Source organism: Rhineura floridana, chromosome 7, assembly GCF_030035675.1.
Source record: "Rhineura floridana isolate rRhiFlo1 chromosome 7, rRhiFlo1.hap2, whole genome shotgun sequence".
Classification (NCBI taxonomy): Eukaryota; Metazoa; Chordata; class Lepidosauria; order Squamata; family Rhineuridae; genus Rhineura; species Rhineura floridana.
The window spans coordinates 3154721-3174113 of NC_084486.1; the positions used below are offsets into that span (position 1 = coordinate 3154721).

A 19393-nucleotide genomic window follows, 5' to 3' on the forward strand; every position below is an offset into this window, starting at 1 on the left:
GAGAAATTATATTGTTTAGAACCCCATGTAGGCAGAACACTTGGTCAATAAATAGCTGAGAAGAGTTGGGAGCCAAAGACAGCCCTTGTGTTGGAATCAAGTGTGCTAACTTGGTCAGTGTATCTACTATGACCAGGACCATAGCATGCCCATGTGAAGGCAGGAGCTCCACAATAAAAGTTGGTACAATAAGCGATAGAGACATTGCTCGTCATATGAGACAGTGGTCGGTAGTTCTTGACAGGGAGAAGCACAAAGAGAGTCCTGCTGAATCAGACCAAAGGCCTAGGTAGTCCAGCATTCTGTTCTCACAGTGGCCAACCAGATGTCTATGGGAAGCTCAGACTATGAGTGTAATAGCACTATTCTGCTCATAATCTCCAGCTCCTGGTATTCAGAGACATACAGCCATCATAGTAGCCTTTGATAGCCTTATCCTCCATGAATTTGTGTAATCGCCTTTTAAAGCCACCCAAGTTAGCGGCCATCATGTGATAGTGGAATCCATAGTTTAACCATGCGCTGTGTGAAGAAGTGCTTCCTTTTGTCCTAAATCTCCCAACTTTCAGTGTTATTGGATGGCCCCTGGTCCTAGTATTATGAGAGATGGAGTAAAACATCTCTCTATCCACTTTCACCCAAGGTCAACCAGTGAGTTTCATGGCAAGTGGGAATTTGAATCCTAGTCACTCAGGTCTTAATCTAACATGCTCACCTGTACACAACACTAGCCCTTTGCTAGCTATATAGTATCTTTTTTCAGATGTGAAGACTAGAGTGGTACACTGTACTCCAAGTGTGGTAGCACTATAGATTTTATGTTAGCATTTTTATTTTAAATCCTTTCCCTAATAATCTCTAACATGGAATTCACCTTTTTCACAGCCACTGCACACTGGGTCAACACCAGAACCTCAAGATCTCTCTCCTGGTCAGTCAGCATAAGTTCAGATCCTATTAGTGTATATGTGAAAGTAGGATTGTTTGCTTCAATGAACCACATTTGCCATTTTAATGCCCATTCACCCAGATTGGAGAGATCCTTTTGCAGCAATTAAAAGGACTTTAGGGACGCCCTTGGGGTGGTGAGAGTATAATGACAGCCTTCATTAAACGGAACGCCTCCTTAGAAAGGGTGGGGTGGGAATTTTACGAAGTTTATTGAGCTCTGAAGTACGTTTTGTGGGTAGTTATTTACCTATTTGATTTATTTGTTTTCAAAGTGACTCTTGTGATTTAGAATACGGTCATTGTTAATGTAATGTGTTTCGTTTCGTTTTCCCTCAAGGGATGATAATGTCTGGACTCTCCCATTATCTCTTAACTTTTACTCCACATGAGGGCAGTGTACTGGCACGAAGCATATTCAGAAAACCAGTCTGGGGATAAATAAATTACTATTATGAAATAATAGTACGTTTGCGGATGAACACTTACCAAGTCCCATACTGACAAAAGTGCCGATGCAACAACTTGCATCTTGCTGTAACGCATGCGCAGTAGACGTGGAGGAGGGACGAAACGCTTTGGGATATCCGGAAGTAACTGTCTTTTGTAGGGGGGGGGATCCTATAATGGCGGCGGCTGCTGCCGTGCCCCCTGAGGAGACCCCGGAGACCACGCGGCAAGTCCCTAAGCGTAAGGCGAAGGGGAGGGAAGTCCCCGGTCTACGTTATCCGGCTCCGAGGGGAGGGGTTTTCCACCCGTCCCCCAACCTAGGACTGGGGCGGTTGCATTTCTCTTCGCCACTGCTGGAGGAGGGAGGTCGGCGGGGCTTCCCCAAGAAACTCCTCAGTGTAGACAGGAGCGGCCGCCGCTTTCTCGTCCTCCCCCTCCCCAGGGCTTAGAGAACGGGGGCCGGGTGGGGGAGACATGAGGGCCAAAGGTTAATACAAGCAAGAGGGATTTCCTACTCCGTTACTCCTTGCATGTCCCGTGTGCGATAAAAGCAAATACACGCACGCCTCTGTTTTATTTCTCTTTCTAAATTAGAGCTTGAGGTATCTAACTTGTAGCTTTTTTATTTGTATTAATTTTGGTTAATACGGATTTATTTAATTTTTGAAAAATTGTTGATACTTTTTATTTCTAGTAGCTGATCGGGCGCTGCTAGCGTTTGTGGGCCGTACCAAGCAAAATGAGCCAATGGTCTGACTAGGATCCTACGATGGCCGGAATTTTCCGGGCTGGGTTTCTCCTCTTGTGCTTTCCCCTCAGAGCAAACAGTTATTTTTAAGTAGGACCTTGAAAGCTGGGGGAGAGATCGCCCCACCGGGATACTTTCTGATTGATGTTGTTGGCTTTCAGAAGCTGATTGAATAAGCTTCCTGTCCTGACCTTCACTGCTGCTGTTCCTGTTTTACAGGTGGAGAAGAAGGGCTTGATGTTCTCTACTCTATCTCCAGGGCTGTTTTTCTGGTAGAACTCTCCCTATTGGCACCTCTTTTTTGGCTGCCATTGGCAAACATTTTGTGCTCACATCCTCAACACTTTTGTAAAGGCATGAGTATGGGCACCTCATTTTGAACAAAAAAAGAATTTGTCATCTCCATATCTGTTTCTGCCATACTTTTCATCAGCACTAAAACATGGATTTCTAATTTGGGTCGTAAAGCTAATAGTGTTCTTATGATAGAATCTTCATTCTTTATCCCATAGATAACTTGTTCTGGGAACGGAGAATACTAGATTTGTTTTTTTAAAAAATAACTACCTAACCAAATGTATCTAGGTTCCTAAAATGTGGTGCTTGTTTTTGTTTTGTTTTTAAAAAGAGAGAACTTTGTTGATATAATCTTGATGTTGGGAATTTGGCACCCTATGGGTGACTTATTATTTTGTTTAACCTGTCTTTTCCCCTATACTCATCAGTTAAGTGGCATCTCTTATCAGATACAAGCCCATTATTTGGTAAATGCCACATAGCCACCTTAGTGAATCAGGACCTGGCTGTCCCCAAACCTCCTTACTCCTATCCTTTTACATGCTGGCAGGTTTAATCCTTCCTGTAGCAATTGCTGGACAAGGAGGGTGACAGGATATTTATCCCGTTGCTGAGCAGGGTTTGTTTACATCATGATGCTTACCTGGAAATAAAGTGTGTTTGCCTTCCAGTAATGTTAGCCTGATATATCATCTTAATCCTAAAAAATTAAAGGTAGCCATGTCAGTCCTGTAGCCAGGATGGGGCAAATGGGTGCCCCGCTCTGCCCCCCAGAATTGTGCTTCCCCCCCATTTTTGGGGGAAATTGCCTTTTTAATTTGTGACATAGCAGACAATTATAGTCTCCATTTAAAGAATAACAGCTTGTTTGTTGTAGTGGACAGCACGATGAAAATGTCAACCCAGTGTGCGGCAGCTGTGAAAATGGCAAATTCCATGCTAGGGATAATTAGGAAAGGTATTGAAAATAAAACAGCCGATATCATAATGCCCTTGTATAAATCTTATGGTGCAGCTGCATTTGGAATACTGTGTACAGGTCTGGTCGCCTCATCTCAAAAAGGATATTATAGAGTTGGAAAAGGTTCAGAAGAGGGCAACCAGAATGATCAAGGGGATGGAGCGACTCCCTTATGAGGAAAGGTGGACATTCAAAGAAGCTGAATCTTGGAAGATTCAGGACAGACAAAAGGAAGTACTTCTTTACTCAGCACATAGTTAAACTATGGAATTTGCTCCCACAAGATGCAGTAATGGCCACCAGCTTGGATGGCTTTAAAAGAAGATTAGACAAATTCATGGAGGACAGGGCTATCAATGGCTACTAGCTGTGATGGCTGTGCTGTGCCACCCTAGTCAGAGGCAGCATGCTTCTGAAAACCAGTTGCCGGAAGCCTGAGGAGGGGAGAGTGTTCTTGCACTGGGGTCCTGCTTGTGGGCTTCCCCCAGGCACCTGGTTGGCCACTGTGAGAACAGGATGCTGGACTAGATGGGCCACTGGCCTGATCCAACAGGCTCTTCTTATGTTCTTATGTTTTAAGAACAGGAGCAAATAGTCTGAACCCTCTGAAAAATGCAGTGAATGGGTGAGTGGAGAACAAAAGCCTCATCTGAAAGAGCCCCGCTAAGTCTGCTCACTCAAGCCTTTCCCTGACTGAAGGTGGATTTTTCATGATCACACTATAATGACTTAAGTGATACTGAAAAAAACCCAACCTATATAGTAACTTGACCCCTGAAGGATTAGATATTAGAATTTGTATTACAGGCTAGAGGTAGACTTCACCCCTTGGAGTTTCCTTTGGTCTGCTTTTCAATTTCAGTTGTGTTCTCTACCCAGGCATCAAGAAAGAATCATGTTTGTTTGCCTGCAGTAAGAGTTTGTGTATTCTATAGTTATTTTGATGAGTAGAGCAAGATTGGGTGAAATAAAGAAACAACTTAAAATGATGTGAAACAATTATCTCCCCCATGTCACCTTTTACTCTTTTAAAGTCCTCACTGCACTCCCAATCATAGTGGCTATTTTTTCTTCTTTTTCTTGAGTACTTGATGGCAAAGGATAGAGGAATAGAAACACTGCCACATATACTACACTTGGCTGGCTGGCCACCTAGGCTCTAACTCAGGCCTAATTTCTGTTTTTTTCCAATGTGTGCAGCTCAGCATGAGGCCTTTTATAAATAATATAATAATAATAAAATAAAATTTAATTTGTGTGTCGCCTATCTGGCCAATGGCCACTCTAGGCGACGTACATACAGTAAATACAGCGAAATACAATACACTAAAATACACTATAACAATATAAATTATAAATTACAATAACAGCAGAATACAGAGTAGGAAGCATTTCAAACATAAGAACATTAAGCCTCCCCAGAAGTCCCAAAAGCCTGTTGAAAAAGCCAGGTCTTTATGGCCTTGCGGAACATATTCAGGGAAGAGACGTGCCGAAGATCTTGTGGGAGGGAGTTCCAGAGGGTGGGGGCCGCCACTGAAAAGGGTTTCTGGACAGAAAAATCAACCCAGCAACCACTAAAAAAAAATCAGTTGCTTTTCACAGTTAGTTTCTAAGTGCTTTGTTAGTTCTTTACATAGCAGCCCGTTACATTTTTCCCTTGATTGTCCAACAGGAAGGAAAATCTAAATGTCAGGAGCAAGACTAGAAGGAGGGACCCTCAAGGAGGAGTTTTTTGGTATCCCCTTGTTCACTTTATCCTTAACATCCTTTTCTTACAAAACAAAAAATATGCCAGTCATTTAATTCCTTCTGTTCATACTAAATTTTCTGTTAACTTGACCTTTTCTTACCCCTCTGTGTAAGTTAACATATTCTCTGCATGGAGGAGGAGGAGGAGGAATGTTGCTGCCTTTCCCTTCCCCGAGCCTGGCTCTCACATCCTTGCCACCAGTGAGTAGGGGGAGGGGATTGGCTGGTGCTATGCACCTCCTCCCCAAAAATGCCCCACCTAGAAGTGTGGCTGCCCCACCTAAAAGGAAGGCTGGCTACAGGCTGAGCCATGTTTATCCATGGAGAGGGGGACACTTGAAAATCCATAGTTGGGCAATAGCTTGGTTAGGACCAGCCAAAATGTCACAAAATTGTGAGACGTTTTAAAGTTCTCCAGAATTATTCTTCATCAGGCAAAAGGAAACAGGTGGTGGGGGAATGAGGACAAAAAAAAGGTCCAAAAATGAAGTTGAATGTTACAGCCATAAAGTCAGCTTTTAGACTATGTTCCAAGATGGGGATTGCAAACTGAAAAAGTATGCTGGGTGTTCCAGGTATCATGTTACATATCAATCATTCCGGGACAAAGAAGCAATGGCTGCTGCCCATTTTTGAAAACACTAAGGCCAGCTGTTACTCATATCTGTCCTGTGCCTTAAGTGCACAGTGTGGGTTTCTGCTTAGGTAAAAATGTAAATGTACTCCCTTCAAGTCGATTCCGACTTATGGCAACCCTGTGAAGAGGGTTTTCATGAGGCTGAGAGGCAGTGACTGGCCCAAGGTCACCCAGTGAGCTTCATGGCTGTGTGGGGATTTGAACCCTGGTCTCCCAGGTCGTAGTCCAACACCTTAACCATATTTTAGCAAAGCTTCCAATTTATTGGGGGGGTGTACAAAAGGAACGTGGTTGGTTTTGCCATGACGTCATGATTATTGGTTTGTGGCAACAGAGAGGCAGACTTTTTCAGTGGTTGCACCAGTGTTGTGGAATGCTCCCCCTACTGAAATACAGGAGCCTCCTTCAGCATTGGTATTCTGCCAGCTCTTGAATGCACGTGTTTAGACAAACATTTCCCTGATCCCAAGACTTGAATCTCCTGCTTTGGTGGTTGTTTTAACTGTTAAGCAGTTTTAGTGGATTTCTTTATAATATATTTTAATTATGTATGTTTTAATGTATCTTAATTAGCTGTAGCTGTATTTTAATAATTGGTTTTATTCTTATTATTTTGTTGTTGGCTTTTATTTGTTTGTGAACTATCTTGGCATTTCTTCTTGAAATGAAAGGTGGGATATAAATTCTTTTAATAAACCACTTAGAGGATTTCTACAATCAAGCTGTATATAAATTTTGTTAAATAAATAAATAATAAATAAAAGGGCCAATATTAATCCTGAGATCTGATTTGCTGTTGTTGTCATTCATTTTGTATCTTGGATATGAGATATTGCCGCCCTGGGCTCCTGCTGGGAGGAAGGGCGGGATATAAATTAAATAATAAATAAAAATAGTATTTCCCAAGGGAATAGATTTTTTTTTTGAATTGTATAGCATGTAAATGAAATTCTAGAAATGGAATTGGAGGGTCTTAATGTGGGGCTGGAAGTTGTTTGTAGGATTGTACTTGATATGCTTCCCAGGGTTGAGTAAGTCATCAGACTCTGGATTTGACAATAGTATTAATAGGAACAGAATGTAATACTATGTTTTCTGAATCATGTGCTCCTGTTCTCCATGTACAAATGTTTCATGGTTCTTACTTATAAAACAAAAAGATCTCCTAAACCTCAACACCAGTCACTTAATCCTGTTGCTTGTTGTGTGGAAAGTATAGGTACTGATTTTGTTTATTAAAACATTTAAGTTATATTAGGGACAACCTCATCCATGTTCTGTATAAGGGGTCTACCTCCAAGGTCAATAGGAATCTAGCTAAAGCAGCTAACTTTTTCTTTTCTTTTATATAAATCTATGTAGAGGATCCTGCTGTTGAAACAGCAGAAGAAGCTACAGAACCAGCAGAGGCAGATATCAGTGAACTTTGTAAGGATATGTTCAACAAAATGGCCATTTACCTAACAGGTGAACTGACAGGTAAGCTTATATTCATTAATAGGCAAAAAAGCTTGTGGTTTAAGAACGTACCTATAGCCCACAGATATTTCTATCAAACTTTAAAAAGCAGGGAAATTGTGCAGCTATAGTGAATGCACCAGGGGAGCAGGAGACCTGACCTCCACTCTGAGATATTGGACTGCCCTACAAATTTGTCAAAATGCAAACACAATTTGGGTTGGTCTTTCACAGTCCAATCCACTTGCTGTGTAGCTTGGAAGAATTTGGTAACATGTGCCTCTGAGCATATGTGGAGTGGTGGCAACACCTGCCATCTTCAAAGATGGAGAATTATATTTTTGTATGTTTGTTGGTGTTCTTCTTACTTTGCTTCTTTCCTGTGTTACTAATGTTTCTACAGAGAATCAAATTTAGAAAAAATTCCTCATTCATCCTAGAAATCCTGTGTCAGATGTATTTTTATTAATCAAAGCCTTTTTATTGGTCAGTGTCATATGATGGTGAAGACAGCCTTTTGTGTTTCAAATTGAAGGTTATGTCCTATTTCTATTTTGGGTGCATTAACAGTTGAATCTGAAACTGCAGCTTGATGTAAAATCAGACTGATTACAATATGTTGCTACTTAAGCAATGACTCTAGCTGTTGGAAAAAAGAGGATGCATGTTTTCACCCTGCTATTTTTAAGCCGCTTCATTTAAGGCAAGGTGGGCACAGTCAATTAAAAACATAGAGCACACCAAAATTTTGCTACACTATATTTCACCTCCCATTGTTTTATCTTGTGCAAACTGAGACACTCCTGATGCCCACTGGAAACTATTTTGCAGAATAGTCAGTGCCATTATTCCACAATTATTTTTGGAGCTTTGTTAGTGTAAATTTTGCAAAGTGTTGCTGTACTTCACATATTCACAGAAATAGAAAAGAAAATGATTTCCTATAGGAAACATCACTAAAATTGCAAAGTAAATCAAACATATTTAAAGTGACCTTCTGAACTATATAAACTTAATAATGTTGCTTCCTCCCTGCTAAAACAAGATCATCACAGCACATGTCTTGTTTCTGTTCTTTGGGCAGATTGCAGGTGATGCCACCACTCACCATATGCTCAGAGGCACATGCTACCAAATTCTTCCAAGCTACACAGCAAGTGGATTGGACTGTGAAAGACCAACCCAAATTGTGTTTGCATTTTGACAGATTTGTAGGGCAGTACAATATCTCAGAGAGGAGGTCAGGTCTCCTGGTGCCTTCACTATAACTGCTTTTTAAAGTTTGATAGAAATATCTGTGGGCTATAGATATGTTATTAAACCACAAGGTTTTTTGCCTATTAGTGAATTTCTCTGCTTTTTAATCCGGGAGGTAAGAAATGGGATCCTGTGCAAGTGTGCTGAGAACGGATTGATCATTTGCCTGTTTATTGAGTTCAGTGGGATTTACTCTTCTGCAATCATGCTTAGGATAGGTGAAACTGACCACAGTTTATGGAGAGGGGAGGAGGAGGGAAGGGAGGAAAGGCAGAGGGGAGCAGGTGGGAGGGGGAGGGAAGGAGAAGGACAAGTTTGATCACTTGCATGTTTATTGAGTTCAGTGGGATTTACTTCCATGCAATCATGCTTGGAATAGGTAAAACTGGCCAGGGAGGGAGGGATGGTGTGAGCAGGGGAGGAAGAAGAAAGGAGGGGAAGGGAGAGGAGAGGGGAAGGAGGGGAAGGCAGATCTGATCATTTGCATGCTTATTGAGTTCAGTGGGATTTACTCCTGTGCAGTCATGGTTAGGATAGGTAAAACTGTCCATGGGGGGGGGGGAGGGAGAAGGGGAAGGAGCACATTGGAGGGGGGCAAAGGAAGGGGGAGGGAAGGGGCAAGAGGGAGGGGATAGAAGGGAGGGTGATGATTTGCATACTTTTTGAGTTCAATGGGATTTATTTCTGTGCATGTTTGAAAATGGAAATGGACTGCCTTCAAGTCGATCCCGATATATGGCGACTCTATGAATAGGGTTTTCATGGTAAACGGTATTCAGAGGTGGTTTTACCATTGCCTTCCTCTGAGGCTGAGAGGCAGTGACTGGCCCAAGGTCACCCAGTGAGCTTCATGGCTGCTTGGGGATTTGAACCCTGGTCTCCCAGGTCGTAGTCCAACACTGACCTGGAGGAGGGGGAGGGGAGGAGATTGGGTGGGTGTGCTCTGGGTGGAGGGGAAGCCCCTTTCCTTTCCAAAAGGAAAACATTGTGAACAGTATCATTCCTTATCAGCATTTCTCCCACCTTTTTTTTCTACAGCAGGCACATGTAGCCTTCCACCCAAATTTAAACCAAAGCTGTCCCTGCCCACATCCACGCCAGGCCTCTATTTCACTTTGGACAGTCATGGCTTCTCTCAAAGAATCCTGGGTAGTGTAGTTAGTGAAGGGTGCTGAGAGTTGCTAGGAGAGGCCCTGTTCCCCTCACAGACCTTCAATCAGATTGGCTGGCTGTTAAACCAGTTTGGCCACTGAAGCTCTGTCAGTGGAATAGGAGTCTCCTCTCAGCACCCTTCACAAACTATACTTCCCAGGATTCTTTGGGAGAAGCCATTACTGTCTCAAGTGAAATCAAAGTCTGGCGTGCAATTAGCCAAGCCCAGCAGCTGTGAGTCTGACTTTTAGGACATTGACAGTTGGTTCTTACTGAGCATGCTTGACACTATCATTCAGTTCAATGCTAAATTTCTTAAATTAATTAAAAATCAGTTAGGCATTTTTTAAACTTTTAAACTGCAGAAGTTGAAGGTCAGAGTATGGGGCAAGGTCGGTAATAGGATAACAGGTACTCTGTGAACATGGCTGATTTTTAGTGAATTTCAACAGATTATGAGAACTCTGACAGAAAAAAGTCCAAAAGGGCTCTGGGTTTTTCTCTCTCTTCTTAGACTTTGAACGCTCTATTCTCTCTGACTTTTGTGTATCGCCATGAAGGTTTACAGGGTTGTTAAGCAAGCATTTCTGAGTTCAGGACTATAAGTTTTGTAAGGTTTTGTTTTGCAATGAGCTTATGGGAAGCCTCAGAATGGCATGGGGGGATATTTTCCATTTAACATTGCGGAATGTGAAAAATCCCCGCTGACTATAGTATACAGCCGCTCTTGTGGCTGTATAAACAATACACATGGCAGAATCCTATGCATGTTTTCTTAGCAGCATGTCCTACTGAGTTCAGTGCGGCTTATTTCCAGGGGTGCATAGGAATATAGGCAAAATCTTGTATCTTCTATCTTCCTTTAGTGGAATACTCGTTTTGTAAGAGAACTCTCCAATCAGGCTGCATGTGCTGGCTCAGCTCTAGCACTACCCATGTTTCCAGTAACATTGCTATATCACACAAAGGAGTAGAGTTTGCTAGTATGCTATAGCCCCACCCATTTTTGACAGGTTGCTCTATGCTGTAGAGCCTGGCAAGAAAACTCCCTAGTAAGAGTGGGGTGTATCCACTGCTGCCATTCTGCTTGCATGGTGGAACTTTCCCCTTCTCTCTCGGAACCCACCTGCACACCCTCAAAATCTGCTCCAGAGGTTGGGTGACTCTCTGGGGCAGATTCTGGGGGTGTGCGAGTTGAGGTCAGGAAGGAAAATCTGATGCATGAACAGAACACAGCTCCTGCAGTGTTGGATACAACTCACCTTTTTTTTCTTGCTACCAGTGAGTCATGGACATATGTCTGAGGGATGGTTGCCATGAAATAAGAGACCTTTGCTGGAGACCATAGGCTGCATCTGCTTCATTAAATCTCTGTTTAACAAACTGCACGCACACGCGCACTCTCTCTCCCTCCCTCTCCTCATCCCTTTGCTTGAGCGGTGAAGCAAGTTAGGAAGCCTCAGTCTGCCAGGCTTCCCATTACATTTGAATTGGAAGACAGTAGTTGCATGAAGGAAGAAGTGAAGCAGGTGCAAAGGGGCTGCATTGAGGGTGTATGAAGCTTGTTCATATCTTGGCTTATTAAGCTGACATTTGGTTGTATGAACATGGCCGTAGAGTAAGAAGGAACCTCCAAGGTCATCCAGTCAAACCCCTTGCTGATGCTACAGTTCTGCCATACAGTTTCCTGAGAAGTGGCTGTTCAGCCTCTGCCTGAGTCCACCATCTTCTGAGGCAGTCTGTTCCACTCTTGGAACAGCTTGTACCGCCAGAAAGCTCTGCTTAATGTTTAGTTCTAATCCTCTTTCTTGTAATTTGAACCTGCTGGTTAAGGTCCTACTCTCCAAAGCAACAGGCAACAAATTTGCTTCATCAAATTTGGATCAGAGATTTAAATTGCCTGCTTAAAATAGCCAGAGAAGTGGTCCACTTGAGACCATATTGTGCTGTTCAGTTGAATCTTGACTGTGATTAAAATAGTGTTCTCGAAATATTTTACATTTTTAAAAGCATTTTTTCTCTTTCTCCTTCTCCTTTAAAGCCACTAGTGAAGACTACAAACTCTTGGAAAACATGAACAAACTGACTAGTTTGAAATACCTGGAAATGAAAGATATTGCTATAAATATAAGTCGAAACCTGAAAGACTTGAATCAGAAATGTAAGTAGAGAGAGAAACTTTCATTTGTGTCGAGAACATGTGTTGATTCTAGCTCAAATCTACGTACAATCACATTTTATCAGAGCTTGGAAAAGTTACTTTTTTGAACTACAACTTCCATCAATCCAATCCACTGGCGATGCTGGCTGGGGCTGATGGGAGTTGTAGTTCAAAAAAGTAACTTTTCCAAGCTCTGCATTTTATATATAAGGGCTTTAAACCTAGGAAGCTATAAGTACATAAGTGAGAACTGTGCACACAATATCTTTAAAGGGTTTCAGTAGCAGTTGCAACTTCCACAGAGGTAAAAAAGATTTTTCCTGTTTGATAGAGCATGGGTGGTTAACCTGTGGTTCTCCAGATGTTGTTGGATTAAAACTCCCATCATCACTGACTGTTGGCCTGGGGCTGATCGGAATTGGAGATCATCATAGCTGTTGCACTCAGGTCCTGCTTTTGGGCTTCTCATGGGTATCTGGTTGGCTCTTCCTGTGCATGCAATTACTGCCCACATATATATAGAAATTTCTTTGAATTGTAGCCAATGGTTTCTTTGAGTTGCTGACTGGTTACTTCCAGTAACCAGTTGCGATGGTTTTTACAATATCTTCCAATATCAGTCTGAAGTGAAAAGTGAGCCTTTTGTATGTCCTCTACAGTTCCTCTCTTACCTGTTTAAAATCAATATATCAGTAATGTGCTAATGATGTAGAATCGAATCCTTGTGCTATGTAGATTTTTTTCATGTGAATGGATTCTCATATGAGAAGATTGATTAGAAATATGGTAGCATTTTCTATTGTAATGTGGTTATAGCTTTAAGAAAAGCATTATGGAATAGTAATTTATCATGTGAAGCATCCACATTGATAGTTTATCACAGGGTTCCCTAGATTGATGTGAAACTTGTTACATGTGTGTAACACGAGACTCTTGTGACTGTGTACAAAATACTTGGTAACAACGTGGCACATAAGAGGGTATTCTTCTGCTGGTGCCACAGTGCCAGATTGTTCTTGCATCTGTTTTAAAAGATATTGATATGTTTTTTCTTTATCGTTCTCATTTCCATTGTTTTGTAATGCATGATTAGTTTTGAGGGAGGGACCATAGCTTTCCATGCACAGGATCTCAGGTTCAATCTCCCTGAAGTTTTTGCACTGAAACTGTTAATTTCTCTCTCTTAGTGCTGTTTGAATTGTTTTTATGATGCCTGCTATGATTTTATGTTAGCCACCGTAGGCTACTTTTTGCGGTAAAGGGGAGGGTATAAATTCAGAGAAATAAAATAATTAACAGTGCAAGCCAGTACATGTCTATTCACAAGTAAGCTCCATTGGTTCAATGGGACTTAATCTCAGGTAAGTGTGTATTGGATTGCAGTTTAAGTAATTCTCCAGTTGAAAGAATCTTGGGTAACAGGGCTGGAAAAGACCTCAGGAGGCCTGGAGAGTAGAGTAGACAGTATTGAGCTAGATGAACCAGTGCTCATCTCGATGGTCTCAGCTGCACATTGTCACTGGATTTTTAAAAATAGTTTGAAGGTTTTGAAAATAAATTCTGGCCATAAATCTAGTGATTGAAGAAGTGACAGAAGTTGTTTTGCTCTCAGTGAGCCAATAACTAATCATTGATGTTTTCTCCTCCCCCCTCACTTTATCCAAGATGCTGGACTTCAGCCATATCTGGAACAAATCAATCTAATTGAAGAACAAGTGGCGGCTTTGGAACAGGCAGCGTACAAGTTGGATGCATATTCAAAAAAACTTGGTAGGTACTTGTGATATTGCTATAAAATTTGGAGAAACCATACATATTTTACTCTTCCACAGGTAGGGGGTGGTGTCCCTCATGAATATAGACAAGTTTTATTTACCATAACATGATATATATGTGGAAGTTGCTGTCATGTATGAATGGGTTTCAGGATGTCTAGCTCAGGTTTCTATTATTATTATTTATTTTAAAAGTTTATACCCCACCCTTTTTCCGAGGAACTCAGGGCGGCTTACATTAAAAACCAGAAATAATTAATAAACATGATATTCATTTTAAACAATTTAAAAATAAATTAAATAAACATAAGTTAAAACTAACTACATTAGTTAAAAGCCCGTCTAAATAGAACAGTCTTCACCTTCGCACGAAAAATCGATAATGAGGAAGCCGACCGAACCTCACTAGGGAGAGAATTCCACAGTCCAGGGGCGGCCACCGAAAAAGCCCTATTCTGTGTCTCTGCAAGATGAACTTGCAGGAAAGAAGGGGTAACGAGAAGGATCTCGCTGGAGGATCTTAGAGTCCGAGCAGGTTCATAGAGGGAGAGGCGCTTCTATTTCTAGAAGAAATAAAGGACACAACTGGCACTACAAGGTGGTAAAACATATCCTTAATTATGTTACCACTGTAGCCAGGATGCTCTATCTGGGGAGAATGGTTTGGAGCTACAAGGGTTGAGTGGACCTGGGCAATGTGGTAGCCATTAAAAGCAGCTTCTGCATGATCAGGCTCCATGCAGAAGTGGTACCGCATGCAAGAGCTAAACATATGATTACTTCCTATGACAGAATATAATCCCCACTGGAGGGAATGACACAAGAAATAACATAGCTTGGAATGTGTGATTGGCCTGTCGATATGTTGCTACTGCATTCTGGAACACAGATTCCCAAACTGAGGTCTATGAGCTTCCTTCAGGTGGTCTGTGGCATGTGAAAAACCACACAGCATCTCGCACAGCACATTCCAATTGCTATAACAGGCAGAAAAATTAAGTGGTCAGCCATTTTTTAGTGGTCCATGGGAAAAAGGTTAGGGACCCACCGGTGTAAAATTTGGCTATATGAAAGCTAGATTTTCAGCAAGCTACCACTTTAGATGTGAATGTATTAAAACATTAATATTTATATCCTGCCACTGATGTACATGATACATTAAATAATTGCATAAGTAAGGAGATACCTGCCTTAAGAAACTCGCAATCTACACTTTTTTAGAAGGGGAGGAAAGGCAATGGGGAAAGAATATACATGAATGCAGTTCCATGAACGTAGGCTTTGTTGTTGTTGTTGTTGTTGTTATCATCACCACCACCATCTTTATTAATGATTGTTTCATGGTCTAGATCCAAAGAACTGCGTGACTGCATGTCCAAGAGAACTGTGGATGTTTTTCTTGAGGTGCAGTACCCCAGGCTCTTTTGAAACTGAAGGTATTTTCCAGATGGCATGAGGGTCTGCCATTTAAAAGTGGGAAAATGCCTATAGTAGATCTTTGAGTCCTGGCCTGTGCTATTTATTCTGTAAAAATGCTATTTTTGTTACGCTATGCATTCTGCCTTATTTATCTTGGTGAGATTGAAAGCAGACTGACAAATGTCTGACCACAGTGCATATAAGGATGATGGGAATGCCTGATTTCTGTAGACTACTAAATTCCTCCCAAACGGTGGTAGAAGAGCTGAGGCTCTCACATAGATCCTGGATTTGCAACTGAAAGAGAGTTTGCTTTTCCTAATAGTTGTGTTTGTCTTCTGCAGAAGCAAAGTACAAAAAACTGGAGAAACGATGAAAGGAGTGCGTTGCGTAACAAGACTTTTCTTCAAAGAAAACCAAACTTTATGAAATTCGTACTATATCAACACTCCTGGTGTTAGTTACATGGGAACTCTTGGGAGCAATGGTAGCCACCCTTTGTTTAAGGCTGAGATGGCTTTCTTGTCTCATAGAATCTGTTCTCTTTTCCTATTTTTGTTACTCATTTTACAGAAGACTAATACAGAAGCTTCTGTTAACTGCTTCTGCCAGAGTGCCACAGTAATTTATTTTTTTCCTTATCTGTGACAGTTCTGCACTTCCTTCCCTATTAAACAAGAACATGGTCACTTCTGTGCTCTGTAAAGCCCTTGATTTGTGGACATGGGAATTACCAGTGTGCTGTGATTACCACTAAAATCATATGGCCTTGTAGTAAAGCATCTTCTCTTTCCATGCTTTTTTGAGAAATAAACAACACCTGGAAATTAAGGTGGCCCTCTTCTTACTCTTTCTGTGGTATCAGGGCTGACTCTCACAACTACTTACGCAGCTCACCTAGACTGCTTGTTCTTTGGGGCCTCGTTAGATTGAGTGAGAATGGGGAGAACTGGCTCTGTGGCTTGACTGTGCCTGACTCAGCAATGATTTGGCATGGAGTGAAGACAACTGACTGCAACCCTGCATACAGTTACAAGCTCTATTCATTTTAGTGGGACTTTGTTGTGTCTATCTAAGTCAGGACTTACAGCTGCTAGAAAAGAAACAAACTCGGAAATATGTAGATAAGGAACTCCACAAGACTGGTTCATGACTGAAACAAAAGTAGGAGGTAACACCATGAGGCAACTCTTTAAGGCAGAAGACCTGACGTGAATACTCCTGTTCCTACCACTGTGTCCACTGTAAGGTGCTGAAGTAGCAGCCACATAACTAGCCAAACAGATTCTTGCTGGCTGGGCAAATTTACTTCTGTGAACCTGAAAGAAATGGAGGATGCTTGTATGGTTTTCAGCAACTTCACGCATATTTTCCTATTTTTCTTTCTAACATACTACTTAGTTCATTTAGCAGCAGGGATGAATACCTTCCTAGGGAGCACTCCAAAACCCTTTTTAGCCAGCTGGTGATTGATGCTGCTTATGGCCAATTCCTGTTTAAAGATAATCTAAAGCTGTCTTCAACATCTAGTTCACAGGATTTTCTGAGTAGGCAGCTGTGTTTACAGTCTCTTAGACAAAACTCTTTTCATGTTTATACATCATGGGAACAGTTTCCAAAGTCAGATATTTCCTGCTCTTTGGAAAGGCTAGTGGGGTGGTATCTGAGGAATTCTCACATCATGGCCCTCCATGTGGTAAAAATGACAAGCTTATCTGTAGTTGCCTAAACTTGCCTCTTGGTTCAGGATTGTCCCAGATTCTTGTGTCTATAGTGTTCTTGCTCTGGCTTTAGCATGAGGGTACCAGACAATACAGCAGGGGAACGGCATGTCATGAAAACCTGGACAGGAAGGTGGAAGCTGTATATCTGTAGGGGTCATGTAATTTTCAGGAGAGTCATGACACTGAGTAGTAATATTTTTGTGCTAAGGCTATATGTCTAGAGTTTTGTAATAAAAATCTACATTAACATAGTTAACATAATTCTAAGTTTAGAAGAACATTTGGTTTTGTTGACACACATCAACACCAGTGTCCAAGCATCATTTCTCAGGCTAATAGTATGAGCCCCTCTCCCCATTCACAATCCTTGTTTAATTTGAAAAATTGACATGAAAGGACAGTTTTGCAACATTCATGTCTTTTAGCTTCCTCAGTAAGTGTCAGAGTTGTATTTATACAGGAATACCCCGCTATACGGACCTTCACTTAACGTACACTCGCTTTTACGGACATACTCCACACTGCACCATGCCACTGTTTACGTATGCTTGCTTGACACTTAACGGTGAGTGGGGGTGGAAATAGACCCGATCGCGCCACCACAAATCAGCTGGGAGGCACGATTGCAATCAGCTGAGAGTCGCGGCAGCGCAGCAGCAGAGCATTAGTGCGGGGCTTTGAGGCTCTGCGTGAAGGAGAGGTAAAAAAAGTTTTAAAAAGTAGTGCTTCACTTTAAGGACATTTTCGGTTTACGTACTCGCTCTGGTCCCATTGAGTATGTTAATGCGAGGTATTCCTGTAGAGAGATGTGGCAGTATGGTATTTAAGTATATAGGAATGCACTCACAAGTACCATTATGCTATCCCTCATCCCTGGGACCCAGTGCTAGCTCTTCTACACATCCTGGAGTCTATACATCTGACTCTGTCAGCAGCTCTGTCTCCTATTCCTTGGATGAGTCAGTGCCCATGATTATTACGGTACTTGAACATCCTTGCTGCTGCTATGCTGCTTAGATTCCATTGTTTTGACAGGGATTACATATGATTAGTAGAACTTCCCAGCCAAATTTATCCACATGAAGACTCGGGGGGGGGGAATGAGAAATGGTTCTGTTAATGTTTGTCTCAATCCAACTTCCATGAGAGTGGACATACTGAAGAAAACAGTTTCTTTTGGTACATACAGTGCCTTGCAAAAGTAATCAGACTCCTGACCAATGCTCTCCTATTACTGAATTACAAATGGTACATTGTAATTTTGTTCTGTATGATATTTTACTTGAAACACAAACTCAAAATCAATTCTTGTAAGGTGACATTGGTTTTATGTTGGGAAATCTTTGTAAGGAACATAAAAAACTGAAACATGCTGCTTGCATAATGATTCAACCCCTCCCCCCATTAGTATTTGGTAGAGCCACCTTTTGCTGCAATAACAGCTTTAAGTCTTTTGGGGTAGCTATGTACCAGCTTTTGCACATACTGTCAGAGGGATTTTGGTCCATTCTTCTTGGCAGATTCGCTCCAGGTCATATAGGTTGGTTGGACATCGCATGTGGACCAAAATTTTCAAAGACCATCACAGATTCTCAATGGGATTGAGATCAGGACTTTAACTGGGCCATTGTAGGACATCCACCTTTTTGTTCTTGAGCCACTCCAATGTTGCTTTGGCCTTGTGCTTGGGATCATTGCCCTGCTGAAAAGTGAATTTCCTCCCAAGCTTCAGTTTTTCAGTGGGCTGAAGCAGGTTCTCTTGCAGTATTTCCCTGTATTTTGCTCCATCCATTCTTCCTTTGATTTTAACAAGCGGGCCAGTCCCTGCTGATGAGAAGCATCCCCACAGCCATCGCCATACTTCACTGTAGGGATGGTGTGTCTTGAGGCATGGGCAGTGTTAGGTTTGCGCCACACATAGTGCTTTGAGTTTTGGCCCAAATGCTGTATCTTGGTCTCATCTGACCACAAAACCTTTAACCGCATCACAGCTGGGGCACTCTTGTGCTTTCTGGCAAACTCCAGACATGCTTTCAGATGGTACCTTTTTGAGTAATGGCTTTTTTTTTTGCCACCCTCCCATATAGGCCAGTGTTATGCAGAGCTCTTGATATGGTTGAGTGGTGCACCATGACTCCACTCCCAGCCACTGAACTCTGTAGGTCTTTCAAAGTCGTTGTTGCCTCTCTGTGGCTTCTCTCACAAGTCTCATTATTATTATTAATTATTGGATTTCTTAGTCGCCCATCTGGCTGGCAAACCAGTCACTCTGGGCGACGTACAAAATAAGCAAAATAGCACAAAATGATACATCAATACAATAACATTAAAATCTAAAAGCAATGATGTTAAAATCTAGCCCACCCCAAAGGCCTGCCTGAAGAGCCAGGTCTTCACCGCCCGGCGGAACTCATTATAGAGGGGGCCTGGTGGAGATCATTTGGAAGGGAGTTCCATAGGGTGGGGGCCACAATACAAAAAGCCCTTTCTCTAGTCCTCACCAGTCTAGCTGTTTTGACTGGTAGGATAGAGAGAAGGTCTTTTGAGGCCAATCTTGTTAGGCGGCATAGCTGATGATACTGGAGGCGCTCTTTCAGATAGACTCAGCCGAAACCGTGCAGGGTTTTAAAGGTCAAAACCAACACCTTGAATTG

At 41.9% G+C, this 19393-nt stretch overlaps 1 protein-coding gene and 1 long non-coding RNA gene across 5 annotated transcripts in view; one reads left to right on the top strand and one right to left on the bottom strand.

Moving 5' to 3' along the window:
* The window catches only part of LOC133388664 (uncharacterized), a 54053-nt gene extending 52116 nt beyond the window's left edge, over positions 1–1937 (bottom strand). The window contains exon 1 of one of the 2 annotated variants that reach the window (XR_009763875.1): positions 1438–1937. This is a non-coding gene — a long non-coding RNA (uncharacterized LOC133388664). The remainder of the gene's footprint in view (positions 1–1437) is intronic. The other variant, XR_009763876.1, reaches the window with a different exon arrangement.
* On the top strand, positions 1510–15846 carry BLOC1S2 (biogenesis of lysosomal organelles complex 1 subunit 2). 3 transcript variants are annotated; one of them, XM_061634679.1, is made up of 5 exons: positions 1510–1638; positions 7156–7272; positions 11702–11821; positions 13487–13591; positions 15360–15846. In XM_061634679.1, the coding sequence occupies exons 1-5, from the start codon at positions 1575–1577 to the stop codon at positions 15389–15391; spliced, it is 438 nt and encodes a 145-aa protein (XP_061490663.1). In that variant the 5' UTR covers positions 1510–1574; the 3' UTR covers positions 15392–15846. The 3 variants fall into 3 exon arrangements, with proteins under 3 accessions (XP_061490663.1, XP_061490664.1, XP_061490665.1); XM_061634680.1 differs by lacking the exon at positions 1510–1638 and adding an exon at positions 1700–2000; XM_061634681.1 differs by lacking the exon at positions 1510–1638 and adding an exon at positions 2281–2365.
* Positions 15847–19393: the final 3547 nt, after the last annotated feature.